The sequence below is a fragment of the Rhipicephalus microplus genome, chromosome 3, assembly GCF_043290135.1.
Source record: "Rhipicephalus microplus isolate Deutch F79 chromosome 3, USDA_Rmic, whole genome shotgun sequence".
Taxonomy (NCBI): Eukaryota; Metazoa; Arthropoda; class Arachnida; order Ixodida; family Ixodidae; genus Rhipicephalus; species Rhipicephalus microplus.
In genome coordinates, this window is record NC_134702.1 from 179,975,273 (window position 1) to 179,992,555 (window position 17,283).

The window sequence follows — 17,283 nt, forward strand, 5'->3', positions numbered from 1 at the left end:
TTCTCAGCTTCACACTTTATGCAAACCTGACCAGCCTTACGGAACTTTAATTCATGTTTTAACCTCCACACTCTGGTGGCCTAGAAATGTCAGACTGACGTTTACAGCCCCTGCAACATTCAGGGAGACCTCACACACTTCCTCTGAGACTGCCCGCAGTACTCAGACCTGCCTCAAACACATTGAATGTCGAGCACCTTTTTTCCAAGACCGCATAAAGCACGTATCCTAGCTAAATGGGTGCAGCATCGCCCCAGCTATGCGCGCTCCGACCGCATAGCCCGGGCGCGCATAAGCGCCCGAATTCACCAAGATGACTGCCAGGGCGCCTCTTGGTCTGGGCGAATCAAGCTTCGGCCCCGTCTCGTGCTCGCCTGTCTAGGCATGCTACGCTGGCACGCTGCGCGGGCCTATGTCACAACGCAGCGCCATTTTCCTTTGGGCCGCGCGTGACATACGCCTTTCCTACGAGCTATGTTGTGCCCGAGGATTCACTCGTCGCGACAGATGCTCTCAGGCCTTCACGAGGGGTTGACGTGCTACTCAGCAGGCAGCTTCTCGTTCGTGCGTACGACTTCGGCCCTTGTGCAGGAGCCGTCGCGCCGTAGGCAAGCGTACTTGCTCGGTCTTGCAAAGTTCCCTACACGGCCTGCAAGCCCGTGAGTGTCGCACTGTCCTGCATCTTGGGTTAATAAACCCATTGATGTTATCCTGCCTCAAGCGTGGTTTCTGCGCCGCGTCGTGGAAAACGACGAACCCAGCTGCAGCGTTGTCGCACGCAGCGGAGGTCGTCGCATCCCTACACGATTGCGCTTAGTAGGTAAGCCTAGTGCAAACCTATCTCCACAAACTACCGCGGTGCCCAACTGGCTCTGGTGGTAATCTCATAACAGCTTTCACTGTAAAACAACCTCAACGCTGGCGTTTAGTAGAATGAGGCCAAAACGAATCTCAAAAGTGTCAGCTGTTATCCTAAAATAGTATTCCTATTTGTTACTGTAGCATTCACTCCTTTGCTCTTGCAGCAAACACTGACTTTATGTTACGGCAAATGCAGAGAAATACCTGAAGACACAGCTTGGGGCTCTGTTTGTGTGGCACTTGTTGACAGAATTTTCTCTTCATTTGCTTGTGATGCTTCGTGGTGTGTTAGCAGTCCGACTTGAACAGACTTATCTATGACTTGATGCTGCTCACACAATAGCTGTGGTGGTGTCTCTACTGCTTGGCCAGACTGATAAGCCAGACTCTGTCCTGCTTTGTACACTGGCTCTGCAGCAATGTCATCCTGAAATAAACCGGCTTCTGTTGTTACTAGTGATGATGCTAAACATTATTTCCAAGAGATGTGAAAGCCCACTTACGTAATCTCTTTCACCAGAATCACTGGGTCTTGACGCTTGCTCAATGCTGTTGTCTACAGCAAGCAGCTCTCGAATAACCTGCAACAGTATATATGAATAGATGGGTTACTGACACATGCAGAATAAAAGGAGTACTTAGGGCATGTATTCAAACGAATACTTTTGAGATGTGTTTAAAGTGAGATAGTGAAACTACTTATACTTTTGCATAATCGTCTAGTGTCCCGTTTTTCTAGCATTGATCTCAGCTTCGTCTTTTTGTTATCAACATTAATGTTGTTATGACAAGTCAAACCTACTATACCCTTAATTATGCAGTTTGATTTGGGAGGTATGACAGAATAGTATCAGATACCGAACTACATTTATGCGATTCAACAGTACTGAAGTTGAAGATAACCTAAATTCTGTAAATAAGCCTCTGCAGAGCTGTAAATTATTGAAATACTTGTAGTAAAGAACAGGAAGAAGGCATCTGCTGCTTTGAGCTTTATCTGCATTTTCATTTAGCTGGCGCTACATCTACTTTGCAAGTCGTCAGCGGTACGTAATAAATCGCAAACTGACATCTAACAGAAGTACGGATTGCTTGTGTGGAGTACGATACGAATACGAAATCACACCTGCTTCGTTCGTCTTGTCGAGAATGCCACCCTCGGAGCCTGCCCACCATTACTCGTGGACAAAGATGGATGGCACAACACGACATACAGGATGCAGACTTCACCGGCATTCCCATTAAATAGAATGGCGATAAACCCTGATGGTAGTGCCTGTCGCAACAATGTTTTGAGCAGAGAACACTGGTTCGTGAAAGCTCAAATTCACTTCCTTTCACAGCAGCAGTCAGCTCATTTATCTGTTTTCTTTTTGTCTGAAGCAAAAAGTTGCAAAGCCCTACTTACATCGTCTCGGCCGTCATTGCTCAAACCGTGCGCAAAGCAAAAGGAAGGCATGGCCAGACTATGAGACTAAGTTTTTTTGTCTGGCACATCTATTTTGTAGCGTAAATTATAAACGTAGGTTCGGGATGTTGATGATTTAGCATAAGAAAGGCGACTGACGCGCAAAACCTACACAAGGTGACAGTGAAGGTGCCCGGGATGCGTCTTTTTCACAGCGGCTCTGCTTCAATGTACAACAATAGAACACCTATATTACTCTACTAAACGGTTTTGGTAATTTTGGTGCGAATACGGACGTGCTGCCGTTCGGCCAAATTATAGCAGGAATCGTGTCCCCGAATCTGCAGAGAAGAATTTTTTAAAGATGGGAGCGAAATTCTCAGTACAAAGACCCTGGATTTAGCGAAAAAAAAAGCACTCCAACCGCACACATCAGTAAGTGTCTAAATTGACGTTTCTTTGCGCCCCCTTTCTCTTGCTGCCGGGCAACTGTGAGAGCTACCTCACTGACCGGCACGTGTGATTTCTTTTCGCTGGCGTCGCCGTCGGCTCCCGTGGGAGTGTGCTTCCTCTGTGGTTCATCACAGCACTGAGCCGACGCTACCACTTTTCCGGCAAGGAATCACACCTGTTTGCAATGCTGAAGAAAAGGACATCATGGAGGAGTCTGCCGATTCTCAAGACATTCTTCTGCTATCAGATCCGGCCATAATGCGATTTCCTGTACTTCGACGATACCTGCTTTGACAGGGCATGTTTCACTGGCTCGCGTCCCAACTGCCCGTGCCCCTGCTTTGTCATTGATGTTGTGTGACACAGCATTCACATATGTTCCCACTTGGACAAGAGTCATGCCAGACCTTACAAAACAGAATGACGACTCCTGCCCTGGTGATGCCTGCTCAGGTCGGTTCTGTTGCTATGGCTTATGCTGCACCTACTTGTTTTCCGACGGCACATTCTTCTGCTGTTCCTGCTACAGCCATCATACCTACTAATGTGTATACTCCTGCTGCGAGGCTATTAAGTGTGGGTGGTATTACAGAGATTCCTACTGGTCTTCGTGCCCCCAGAGGCACATTCACATGCCGTGCCAGCTTCAACTGTGTCTGTCGGTGTGCTACAAGTTCACTGCAGAGGCCAGAGGATGAAGACTCCTACCGGAAAGTTTTTCTGGTTAGTAGGTTTGGCAGCGGATGGTCGTGTTTTGTGTGGGCTCTGGGCTGACTGCACAGATGTCTTTTTGTATGCTTTGAGTTTGCTGTTATTAATTATTAAGGCAGTAGTATGAACCTTTATTGGCCGTGAGACTGAGCGAAGTCGCCACCTGGCGGCAACTAGCCGAAGAGGGGAAGTGTGGATTGCTCCGTGCGTCGTCTGCTAGCGACGTCGTGTTTCTGTGTGCGTGTACGTCATGCACGTTCTCAAAGTGTGGTTTGTACAGTCATGTCCACGCAAGTGTAACAGCTTTTATGTTTGCCTGAAACGACGAACGAAAGCATTTGGTCTTGCTCGGCTGCTAATGCATTGTAATGAGATTTGCGAGTGCAACTTCCTAAAGTGCTGTTTATTAACGCGAGAGCGTTAGAGAGCTTGTGTCGCAGAAATCCCGCAGTCGGCAGCGTTGATTGTGAGGGAAAAATCGAGAAAGAAGGAAATAAAATAAAGAAGAAAATATTCGGTCCCATTGAGGATCAAACCCGGGTCATTTGCGTGGCAAGCAGGTATTCTACCACAAAGCCCCGATGTTCCTTGGAACTGCTTTGGGCAAAAACACTACACAAATGGGATGTAGTGAAAAAAGTCTCCTAAACGTATTTTGTTCGACAGCTGTCACGATGAAAACTAGCCCATTCGGCAATTTGTAGGCGCATCTGGGAGGCCATAAAGATGTCGAAAAAGGCCGCGATAATGCAGCCATCGCGGCTAAAACACACAGGAACTTTCAAACAGCTCTAGAAATGGACAACTATGTCCATCTAGCGGAAAACACGTCATGCCTTTCTAGAGGCGTTGATCAAGCAAACAGCAAGTGCTAGATAATGTGCTGCCATCTGTGAGGCATTGTGAGACTCTTTATGCCCCTTCAAGAAAATGCCATTTTAATAAACCACAACGCTTGCATAGATTTAGCTTTTTATTCTCATGACACCATAAAAGAAGTGAAGAACTGCAGTTGCCATTTCACTGATCATTTACAAATACAGGTGTCACGCCTAGGCGCAGTTCATAATACAGGACATGTGACTATATCACTGTATAACATTTTCATGAAGTTGTTAAAAAGTGCTGTTATATAGATTGAAAACCTGCACTATTATTATAGATGCGTCACGCTTGCATGCATTTGTGTGTGTAACCAAACATAATAAGTATGCACTTAGTGCTTAAAGGCCACACTGGGGGCCGGATTTCTCTATCGTGTTTAACACTTAAAGGCGAAGCTTAAGGGTACCCTAATTTTTGTCGTCGTACCCTCCATCTACCAAAATAACTTCAGAGTGGGTGCCACTTTGTTTCAAGCACATCACAAAATGCTTTTGGCAGCCTCCCAAACATGAGGACTATTAAATGGTGTGTGAATGCAGCATTTTATAGCTACAGAGTTGTAAAAAAAAAAGAAAGAAACACAGGGTCTAGGCCATGCACTTGCGCACTGTTAGTAGGTGAATAACTACAACACTGTAGTTTATCGATCATGCGAGGAGCCTTAGTTGTGTTTATCTGGCCGTGGTACCATTACGCAGAAATATTACTATCACATAAACTGTGACACATCGGTACATGAACTGTGACACATCGGTACATGAACTGTGACGCATCGGTACATAAACTGTACTTAAAACAGAGTTACCCTGCGTAGCCGATTCCTTAGATTTAAAAGCACTTTAAAGAGCCCAGACATTGAAAATTAACTCTGAAGGCATACCTTATATGCAATGTCGTATATTTCACTGACAATTTCATCTTTTTTACATTGGCTTCAGCATTTGTGCAGCATTGTTAGTGACCGACGGAAGGCAGTGGTCACTTTTTGTCTGTAAAAAAAACATGTTTGTCCATTAACCAGGCTTTTTTTATAGCACACATAATACATCTATAAAAGCTTTCTTTTGAACTATTAAATAAGATTGTTATTCTTTTACTGGTGCAAAAAAATTTGTGTACACATGGTAAAGACAGTGTAGCCCAAGTGTAGCCAGTGTAGCCACTAAGCTTTCCTGACTAGACTTATCGACTGTCCCACATTGCATGATGAACAGAATCAGAAAAAAATCACATGTGTATTAGGTGCGAACAATGGTACTGCACTAATCGCACAGATATGTGGGCTTTCTACTATCTTTCTCTCTGTTGTAGTATGCAGATGATAAAGATTACATAGGTAGTTCAGTCATGCTACAGCCGTGCATAGCAGGCAGAATACAAGCTAAACACCTACAAACAGCACAGAAGGCTTGTTTAGTGCAGAGGCGTGAAGAGAGTCACCCGAGGTGAGCACCCTACGAAAGGCAGAATGCACTTTACTCGGGGGTAATGTTAACAATGCATAGGCGTTGTGCACCGATTCAGTAAAGAAGAGTGTAGATATTAACAATAAACTGTAGTCAACGCATTTTATCCGCCGACAATCGGCTCAGATCGCATGCAAAGAAGCGCTGCTGCGTGTATTTGTATGCGCGCCGTTGACCGCCTATCCACACTTGCGCTGGGAGGGTGCTGCCACTATTAGCCCTATCTCACCGCAAATAGCATGTATTACATTATACGGCTGTTGGGAGGGCGGGGGTCAGTCACTTAGTATTTGTTTGTTTTGTTTTTTTCTCCTGCGACCATGTGGCGGGGGGTGCATGTAATTTTGGTAGTAGAGCTTACTTTTTTACTTCGAAGAGTGTTCGTTGTAAGCCACATCCTGTAATTATCGAGTGGGACAATTCAGCTACACGTGGACACTGGTGAATTGGTGTCAAGAAAACATGGTTAAAAAGACAAAAATGTTCAGGATGTGGGGTGGGTTTGAAAATGGAGGCTAGTGCAGATGTAAATGCCAAGGAGGCTGACACCAGGTGTAGGCAACGTGAGGTCAAGAAAAAAATGGGGAAAACAATTGCCCAGAGTGAACTGATGATGAGAATTGTTGAGCTGGAGACTGCGTTGGTGACAGAGCAAGATAAAATGAGGGCTATGGGAGAAAGGCATAGGTCAGCCGAGGAGGCGCTAGTGAAGGTGAACAAAGGAGCAATGTAAAAAACGGTAGGGCACTGGCACCCAGAATGGTGGAAAACAAAGGGGAAACATGTTAGAAAAAAAATGGGTTCGATTGGTTCAATGGTCACAAGACCCAGCTTCCGCGAAGTACTGGTGGGGGTGGGAGGGGACAAAGCAGTTGGCGTTACAGGCACAAGTAACCGCCATGTGCGGGACACTCTAGCAAAGAAGTCATGGCATGTGATAATCGCCAAGGACTTGAATGTAAATCGATCTCCAGAAGCAATCAAAGAGAGGGTGAGAGGCGACAAGAGAGTTTCAATAGGGACGTTCCCAGGACATAAGCTTGAAGCAGTGATGTGGAAAATGAGTGCAAAACTCACAACTAAAGCTTAAAGACGACACCTCGTGGTAATTGCAGGCTATCTAAACAATGTCTTTAATGAAGAATCGGTTGGACTAGCGACTATATTGGCAAAAGGGGTCGATAACATGCTCGCCATTTCTCCTCAGGTACAGGAAGTGGTATGTACGACACCAGAGGAACCTATACTTGATGGCAACCAGCAAAGAGCGGTAGTCGAAGCAAACAAAGAGATATGGCGGATGAGTCAAGATAAAGGTTTTGAGGTAGTGGGAATAAACAGAGAAGTGTATAGGTGGGGTTGTTTTCAACAAGACAGAATTCAATTCAATAGGAGACTAGTTCATGAGATGGGTTGGTGACTAGCAGGATGCCTAATAGCTTCTTCGGGGGGGCACGCGAGCCATTCAGTGTCCAGCATAGCTAGTAGCAAGGAAACCAACCAGGGAAACTCTTTGACAAGTGGTATAGAGAAAAACCAGAGAAAAGATTAAAAAAGGAAGACGGTGCATGTTGCAATTAGTTACAATAACATGCAAGGTGGCAGAAAAAAGGCAAAATGGTTATAGATTGAGACGCAGTTAAACAAGGAACAGACAGGTGTGTATGTTGTTACAGACACGCACGTTAGAGACTTGAAAGAGCCACCCCAGATTCTGAATTATACTTGAGAAGGAAGCGAGAGGCTCATATCACAAAGGAAAGATGGGGGTGTTGAAATGCTAGTCCATAGCAAAGCCCAACGGGATAGAGCAAAGCAAACCTAATCAGAGCACCTCTGGGTTTTGGGCACAGTAGGGGAAAAGAAAACATGACTAGGTGTAGCTTACTTGTGGACTGGGAAAAGAATTTGAGAATAATGAATTGCATATGCACCAATATCAAATAAATTTGATAATGGGGCCGAAATAATCCTTCTAGGGGACATGAATGCTCACATACAGGACCTTGAAGGATATTCCGACACCAATGGCAGGTTATTGCTAGATTTCTGCGAATAGCATAGTGTTGTGATAGTTAATGCAGGGCCTGAGAGTGAGGGGCAGATTACGTGAGAAGTCGGATAGAGGCAATTGAGTATTGATTATTGTCTTATGATAGAGGGAATCCATGGCAAACTTAAGAGAGATGAGAATAGACGAAGAAGGCATAACAGCTTGGGTAATGATCATAAACGCATAGCATTACAAATGGTATATAAAACTGATAATGAGAACATAGAATCAAAGTTTGGAAGCTTGTATTTAAATGACACACAAGCAACAAATATAGCCACAAGAGTCGAGGACAAAGTTGGAAAACTAACGAGCAAACATTGGGAGTATACAGAGCTGTTACATGTAATGACGAGGGAGGTGGAAAAAAAGAAGGAAGATATTTGCTGGAATGGAAGCGGAAAGCCTAAATGTCGGTGACAGAGAAATACGGCAAGTGATCGAGAAGTGACGTGAGGCATCACAGGAGCATAGACAGGCAATAAAGGACGAAGCAGACACAGGACGAAGTCAACCAAATATGGGGAATATATTTAGAGAAAAAAACCATTGTGCAGGAATTTGTCAAGGCAAAAATTAAAGGTGAACGTGAACGCTAGATGACGGAGATGGACGAAAAAAAGAAGGCCGCGGCTAGAATATTTCGTAGCCACCTAAAATGTTGGGTAGAAAGTCTGTCACAATGCAAAAACATATGATAGATGAATGGAAAAATAAATTGGAAGGGTGCGAAACACTAGGTTATATCCAAGAAGTAACAGCAGATTTGTTTAAAAATGTCACCCAGGGGACTTCCCAAATGAGTAAATGTATGGAAAAGAGTGCAACCGAGAAAGAAGTAGCACTTTAGAATTTCAAATGGAAAAAGGTCGAAGGGAAAATTCCTAAGCGCACTACACCTGGCTTAGATGTGGTTCCTGTCTGCCTAATAAACAAACTAGGAGATAGCCCTAAAAAGGCACTGCTGAAATTCATAGAAATGTGCTTTCAGGAGAAGGAAATACCAGGCACTTGTCGAAAAAGTCAGATGAATTTAATCTATGAATGCAAGAGAGAAAAAGTTAACATTCACTCGTATAGACTGCTAACCATTACATCTGTGTTTTACAGGTTGGCGATGCAGGCAATAAAAGTAAAAATAAGAACATGGGCGGAGCAAAATGATATTTCGGGAAAACTGCGATTACAATCTGATTTGACAAGTGGTTAGACAATAACCTGTTAATTCTTACTTAGTGCATGAAAATATCTAAAAAAGCCCTTATACATAGCTTATCTGGACATCACTGGGGCGTATGACGTTAATCAGGAAATTTTGTGGGACATATCGGAGGAAGTGGGCATGGATGACGACTGTATACAGCTTTTGAGAGAAATATACCGAGAAAATAGTTTGCCTAGAAATGGAAAGGAATAAGTAGCAATGCCAGCATTAAAATTGACAAGGGGCTGAGATGATTGAGCAGCAGCTTCGAGATTTCTTTTATGCAGACAATAATGCCACGAGGTCATGACGAAGGACGAAAAGAGCAGACTGCAGCTCGAATATGAAATTGTTTATTTGGGCCGAGCTTATGGCCACATAAAACTAAAGTCACATTACAGCAAGACACTGGCACTCATAGCGGTGAGCAGAACGTCGGCCGTCAATCAACTGACAAGCGGCGAAGAGTGTTGGCATTTATACTATTGCCATCAAATATTCTAGGATTATCGCTAGCGGCAACGTAGGTTCCAGACCTGTAATGTTCACGAAGTGAGCAAAATCTTAAAAAAAATGATTTGCTGCAGTCCTGAAGCTCCTTGAATACTGTAGGCACGGTTTACACTGGGAATAACTGACAGTGAAACGGGGCGATAACAGAGAGAGAGAGAGAGAGAAGAAATGTAGGAGAGGTAGGGAGGTTAACTAGACTATGCGTCCAGTTTGCTACCCTACACATGGGGAGGGTGAGGGGAGTAAAAAAGAAAAGAAAAAAGAGACTTGAGGAGGGCATGTGGTAATATTGTCCTATTTGCAGACAGTCAAGACGATATACAGCAACTGCAAGATATATGCAAAATGAAAGGCGAGGCTCTAGGCCTAGGATTTTGTGCAACGAAATGTGGATTGATGGTATTCAATTATCGTGAACACCAGGCAGTCGCAATACAGCACCAAGAAATACTGAGGGTAAGCGAGTAGAAGTACCTTGGAGTAGGGGTAAATCAGGGAGATAGATATATCGAGGTGCAAGAAAAAATATTGGCAGCAACGAGAAAGAGGAAAGCTGCAATAATGAATCACAGAGCATTATGAGGATAGAATGGGTACAAAGTGCTTCAAGGTCTGTAATGGTTCCAGGGCTTACATTTGGAAACTTAGTGGTGTGCATGAAGTCAGAGGGGCAATCAGGTATGGATGTAAATCAAAGGACTGTGGGAGGCCTTGCGTTAGGTGCTCAAAGGAAGACATGAATGAGGTTACAAAGAGGGATATGGGATGGACAGGCTTTGCAGTAAGGAACACTCAGAACAAAATGAGATTTGAAGAGAGGCTTAGCAAAATGAAAGAGAGCAAAATGAAAGATGGGCAGGGTATGTGTTCAGGTAGTTGTATAGAAAGAGCATGGACATTAAGTGCAGAAAAAAAACTAGGAGGCTCACCACTAAATATACAGCTGGCAAGTGGGCAATATGGCAAGGAGCATTAAGCGCAAAGACAGAGGCGCGGAGAGGATGTATTGGACGGCAGCGATGGAAAGGAAGCTGGCACTCAGTCACTACAGAAAGGGCAAAAACGATATAATGCGGGAGAGTTTTTATGATATGTCAAGGGAAAGCGCTTTACTGTTCGAAGCGAAATCGAGTTGATTCAGAAAGCGTAGTCATAAAGCGAGATTCAATGAATAAGAACAATGTACATGCTGTGGACAAGCTAAGTGTTCGAAGCGAAATCGAGTTGCTTCAGAAAGCGTAGTCATAAAGCGAGATTCAATGAATAAGAACAATGTACATGCTGTGGACAAGCTAAGGAAACAAGAGAACATGTCCTGATTGAATGAAGGAATATCCACCCAGGTATTCGTGTGGGTACAAGCCTACACGAGGCTTTGAGTTTTAGGGACAAACACGCAAAGCTGAACACATTCGCGATAGAAGCAAGTAAGAGACGGTTTGAGCATTGGTGGCAGAAAAGTAAAGATGAAGGAAAAAATAGAGGGAAAATGGGGTCATTCTGCCTAAGGAGGCTGGAGAGAGAACATAAATTTACATTTTTCCTTGTTACATTAGGATTGATTGAATTGAAGTAGATATGGCATTAGGCCAACATAAAAAGAAAGCTTTCTTTTCATTTTTTTTTTCTTGAGATCCTGGTGGCACACATGTCACCACCACGTTATAAAGGAGACGCTCATAGCATCCATTCGTACATAAACAGTTGCCGCCCCGGCCTCGGCCTTGTGAATTCTTGCCCGGCGCTTTGGACGCCGGCCCTATTGTTCTCTGTTCATCGGGTCCAACGCACGATGCAACATTTGGAAAAGCGATCGGCATTGAACTCATAGGTCTAGGCGCACAAGCGACGACAACTGGCGCGAAGAAAGAGGAGAGAAATTCGCCGCGTCGTGTGCATATAAGTGCGTCGTGGTACAAGCAGTACGGGTGCTGGTGTATCAAGCGATAGCGGCAAGGTTCTGTTTCACGTTGAATATCTCAGTTGCCAGACTTTTGGGTGGCTGTTGCAAGACTGCCGCTAGATTTGGCAGAGAAACGTGCTCCTGTAGTTGTGACCTCTCCGTGGGGTCTTTGTGTCCTCCGCGGTGCATGCAGCCCGCCGTGAATTTCGCGAGTGCATGTGCAGTGAACTTGTTTGTATGTGCAACACTGGCCATTTAAATTACCAGAATGAAGGACGTGTTGCAGAAGGGTGCGTTCTATTGCTGTGTGCACAGCTGTGCAATTAAGACATCGTGTGTCTGTATTAGGGACGACGCGCATGAATGCTTAAGGGGAAGTGAATTTGTGAGCAGCGTTTGAATATACGTCGGACTCGTGTCGTCGAAGCACGGAATATCTCCGTAGCGGTGCGTACCTAGTCAACTACGCACACTGACAGGTTTTCTGGAGAAACTGAATAGAGTGGTATCAGGCGTTGCGATTCCCTTTAATGATCGTGTCCGAAGATCATAATCTCAGAAATAGGCTCTCTGCATAGCTGATCGTGCCGCGTCGACCACGTGTGACGACGGAGGCGCTACACTTCCCCTAGCTGTGTCAGCAATAGACATATCGTCTGACCCTATTCAGTTTTCCCAGAAAACGCGTCGTTGTACGCAGTCCACTAGATACACACAGCTTCGGAGATATTCCGTGCTTCGGCGACGCGGCTCACAAATTCACTTCCCCGTATTCATACGCGTCGTCCCTAATAATGATCGAGACAAGATCTCTGAATTGCACAGCTGCGCACACAGCAAGAAAATGCGTCCCCTTTTCTGCAACGCGCGGTTCATACTCTTAATTAAAACGGCCAACGTCACACACGCACTCGCAAACTAGTTCATCGCACACACACTGGTGAAATGCACAGCGGACGACGCGTCGATGTTTCCTTAACTCTGAGACACTGTCTCTTATTTTCACAGCTGCGCACACAACAAGAGAACGCGTCCCGACTTCTGAAATGCCTGTTTTACATTCATTTTGTTAATTAAAACGGCCAACGTCGCTCACACACTCGTGAAAAGCACCATGGACGACACAAAACCTTCAAGGGAAAGTCACAGCTACAGGGCCAAATTTCTCCGCCAAATCTAGCAGCAGTCTGTCAACACCGACCCCCCAAGTCTGGCAACAGCTTATGCAACGCCAAACTATAGTGTACTAAAATATGGGGTAGTGTGTTCAGGGAAGAGCCGTGGCTGCCGCAGTTGGTATCGACAGCCGCGAGATAGTGCCACCTTAGCAAGAGCAATACAAAATGGAGGAAGCGAACCGGAAAATTGACTGGCAAATACTTAGGAAAATAGCAGGGGGCCAAACCAAAAAGAATTATCGGTTAAGAAGAAGCCGTAGGAAGCCGAGACCGATATGTGGAGAATTGGCATGATTAAAAGAAGTCCGCACTAGAGATCTATCGAACTTTTAAGCAGGATATTGCCAAGGAAAGGATCTATGATAATACTCGGGGTAGTTCTGTATTGTTTGAGGCCAGGACGGGAGTATTGCGAACCAAGACATATCGGGCCAAATACGAAGGGGTAGACGCAGTATGCAGTGGGTGTGGAGAGGAGGAGGAAACTGCCGAATATTTGATAATGTTGTGTAAAGGGCTTTACCCTTAAGTTCAGGATGATGGCGCAGAGTTTTTCAAAGCAGTGGGGCTTAGGGACAGGGAGGGCAAAATAGACTTTAAGCAGGTAGAATTAACTAGGAGGAGGTTATCTGATTGGTGGCAAAAGTCAAGGCATGAGTGAAAAACCCTTCACTGCAAAGTACGAGTCCTCAACCACACTATTCAAAGGAAAAAAAAAACAAATCTAGTTTTTAATTCACGAAGTATTACGACTTGATGGCACTAGCCACCGCCCAATCTGAAGGGTACAGCCATATCAATCAATCCATTCATCCTGCCACCCCACGCATTGTCACTTATGCACTTCTCTGCTTTGATATTAGTAACAGCAGGGGTTTAACATCCCAAAACCATCATATGATTATGAGAGACGCCATAGAGGAGTGCTCCGGAAATTTGACCTTCTGGGGTGCTTTAACGTGCACTTAAATCTAGGTACACGCACCTCAGTATTTATGCCTCCGCTAAATATGCAGCCCCCGCGGCCGGGATTCGATCCTGTGACATGCGCTTGCATACATCACGCTTAATAATCTTTGTGTTTAATTGCTGAACCATTCGCGAAAAGCTTTCTGAATGGTTGTGTTCATACTGCATTCAAAAGAAAACGAAATGTCAAAGCTGCAATGAACGGTCCAAATGCAGGTATTAACAAACGACGGCGAAGCAGTCATCGCTGGGGAAACTGCCTGCAGTTTTTAAAGCTCGGTTGGTGAACAAATAAAAGATTAGGAAGATTGAATCGAGGTATCGAAGAAACATCTATAAACCCGAAAGTTTCTTGTTATCTTACTGCTATATCGAATTGTAGTCTGCACACTGCGACAGCTCCGACTTCTTTCGCTACGGGCGCGGCACCGTTCTTGTCGATAGTTGCATCATGCTATTGTAATTGTGTGGCTAAGGTGACAAATCTGCCATTTATTTGAGAGGCACGCCAATGCTAAACACTTCGGAATAATTTTGACAATCTTGAGTCCTTAAACAATTACGCGCCTGCCGAAATACTGCTGCTGTGGCCAGGATATTGCACTGTACAGTCAAAAGGAAACGTCACTTGGCGCTACTGTCAGACTGTAAGAAGAAACCCTTTATTTACGAGCGCACATACTGAAGTGAGCAGTAACACTGATCAAATTCGACGCCATTTCGTGGAATTATCAGTTCACGATCACTTCATCACGGTGGCACCTTTATGAACACTGACTGATTTTCGCGAGCCGCTTTTTTTTTCAGTTTTGCCTCTCGAGACTGGTTGACACCCTTTACGAAAAAATGAAGTCGTGACAGCACGTAATTTACCGCTCTTTTTGACACGAGATGCAGTGTGATCAAGCTCGTATCGATTGAAGGTAAACAAAGCTTGAGTAAGTGTTTCAGCAAAGCTGCAGTCCCTGTAGTCTTAGCCACCTCGGGTTCGTAGTCAGCAGGAAGGTTCATCGATGAACCTGAATCAGTGGCCTCACTGTCAACAAAGGGTGCTGCAGTTTTCTTGAAGATGGTAGATTCGACCGCCGAGTTCTTCCGCTTTTTCGGAGGTCCTGGATGCGGTGCTTTCTTCGAAAAGTAGCTTAGAGCGTTGGGCAGTAACATCGGCACGGCGTCCGGCGTTAGCTTTGGGTCTCCTATGTGGTACGCGAACTTCTTCGCTGTTTATAACGTGCACGTAGTCTCTGTGAACACATGAAGGCTCGAAGTGAAGCTCACATACAGAGCAGCTTTCGTTCAAGGTCCCATCCTTTCGATGTAAATTTTCTTCCCAAACCTTTTTCCGTGCTTCTTCTTTGGGTGCAGTGAAAAGCGACAGCTGCTCACCTTTTTTCCAATGGCACACTCTGTTTCGCACCTAGGTGCAAAGCAGTGTCGTTGCAGCCGATGACAAGGTATTGCCTCACTGTCACGTGACCAGCAAAAACATTGCTAGAAGAACTTTCGTTAAGCGGGCGCGGACACAAGCATTAGGTCACTGAACAGCACCCGAGAAGGCAGAGTAGCGCGAAGCTGACAATCCTGCGAGCCACGGAGAAAGGAAAGGTAGGAGAGGGCATGCCCAGCCGGCGCGCTACATGAAAAGTGTGGAGGAAATGACATCATGGGGCCATATTGGCTGGACACAATGGTGGCGTTGCTATGGTTACGTGTGGCGCAGTGAAGCTGGTCTGGCAGTGAGCGGCCGCGGCGTCATGTGTGCCTCCCCACGTCTCGTGCTGAGCCATGGAAACAATATCCGTGCTCTGCGCTGCATTATTAGTTACGCAGTGTTCTCTTTGCAGTAACTGTACTCTTAGCAACGTTTACAAATTCTTTTTTCCATCACGGAGTTTCAACAGGGCATAGAACAAGTGCATATCTATGTGTTGTGCGGCGGATGATGCGGAAGAAGCAATTAGTGTTCAGCGAAATCGCGTTGGGCATCATGACGAAGCGGAACGACGACGAACGCCTTGCAGGTCAGTGACGGTTGGGCAGTGCTCCTGCTTGTGGCAACGCACGAAACTGTTGTGCCCAGCAAGCCGCAATGATGACCATGTGCACACTTGTAGTTTTGTGTTGTGTAGCTACAGTAATAACTTGCATGTGCGTATTAAAACACCTGTTCTGTTGCGCTTCGTATACTCTCCCCCAGCATTGCATGTAATCTCAACGTAACAGCAACCACGTTCAAGTGTCACTTGCACCGTGCTCAAAGTCACCACGATCGCAGAATGCTGACGCCGGTGAGTTTCACACGAAACACGGAAACAGTGGCCGGACCTGCGTCGGCCGCGTGCTGGAATGCAACCGTAGAAGGCGCACGACCGATCGTGTTGTCTGTACAGTTGCTGAATTAATGACGTGAAAAACTGGCGGTTGTCAGTTCATCTAGCGCGTTCTTTTGTACTTGCTTCATTGTCAGAGAGCTGTTACTCGCAGTTAATACTCGGACGAAATGATTTCGCCGAAGGTATCGCTCTGACCCAGATTGTTCAGCCCTGTTCGATTAGTTTCAGATCGTCACGACACGTGCGCTGCGCAGCTCCCATGCTTTCCGAGCCAGAGAGAGAGTGTTGTGCCTTTCGCTTTACATTCGGATGTAAACAAGAGAGGATAATTTGACCAGCCAATATGGCCGACTTTCGGCTTCATCACGGCTTCACATGGAGGAAGAAAAAAACTGAGGAGAGGCCGTGACGTCACATTTTGTGAAGCCAGAAATAGGGAAGAGTAGGAGGGCCCCTCCTTGCATTTGTGGGCACGCTCATCTGGTTGCTATCATGTCACGCTTGCCAGAGCATAGGGACATCGCCAGCTGACCGAGCCGGAAAGCGATACATCTGATTGCATCGGCTAAGGAGCTGCGATGCCCTCAATAAAACGGGAACTAGGCGTCAGCTTTCACAGGTAAGTGTATTGTATTTTCTTTATGTTCGATGTATGGTTTGATCGAGAGTGTCCTCGCAGAACATAATGCACAATACCGCATGTGTCAGCTAGTGTTCCTGGGGTTTATTTACAGCTCTTGGTGACATTTCTTGAACACAATAAAACACAGCACAATAAACCAGGATGCTGACAAAACGGTGCAGCTAACGCCAGAGTTTCTTCTTTCGTTCACTTTGTCCACGTCGCGATATCATGTGTGTTTCATTTATTCATGACCATTTGTCCATGTGTTAGTAATGGCAGCGAATTTGGGTACATTTATAATTGCTTTCGTGCAGAATTCCCAAAGATCCCCATCGGAGAAGGCTCAGTGTGAAGGCCATTAGACCCAGCTAAACGCAATTGGGAACCAACGAAATGGTGTTTTGTAAGCTCAAAACACTTCCCACCGGAGCACTTCAATCGGGCCGCGCCAGTGGCAGGTCGTCTTCGGAAGGATGCGGTTCCTACTGCCATGAGAAATCGCAATGACGCGTGTGCTGCAGATTTAAATGCTCAACCTTTATAGGAGAGACATGTAAATTGACTGCATGTTTATACGTCGGTACATTGCCCAGGTGAGTGTAAAGGAAATAGAACAAATTTTTACTGAGTGCAAGCGTTGCTACAGAGCTTTTCAAATAAGCTTCCAGTTACGTGCTTCAAGCCTATTTAGCTGAATGCAAAAAAAAGAAACTGCAACTCG

At 45.4% G+C, this 17,283-nt stretch overlaps 1 protein-coding gene across 7 annotated transcripts in view; it reads right to left on the reverse strand.

Moving 5' to 3' along the window:
- LOC119185074 (uncharacterized) overlaps nucleotides 1-17,283 on the reverse strand; it is a 77,892-nt gene that overhangs the window by 36,633 nt on the left and 23,976 nt on the right. For 3 of the 7 annotated variants that reach the window (XM_075890607.1, XM_075890601.1, XM_037434201.2), the window contains exons 2-3: nucleotides 1,365-1,442; nucleotides 1,066-1,288 (exon numbers count right to left, since the gene is read on the reverse strand). In XM_075890607.1, coding sequence (XP_075746722.1) covers nucleotides 1,066-1,288; nucleotides 1,365-1,442 — 301 coding nt within the window. Of the gene's footprint in view, nucleotides 1-1,065; nucleotides 1,289-1,364; nucleotides 1,443-5,198; nucleotides 5,308-17,283 lie in introns of those variants that run through there. The other 4 variants (XM_075890602.1, XM_075890603.1, XM_075890605.1 and 1 more) reach the window with 4 other exon arrangements.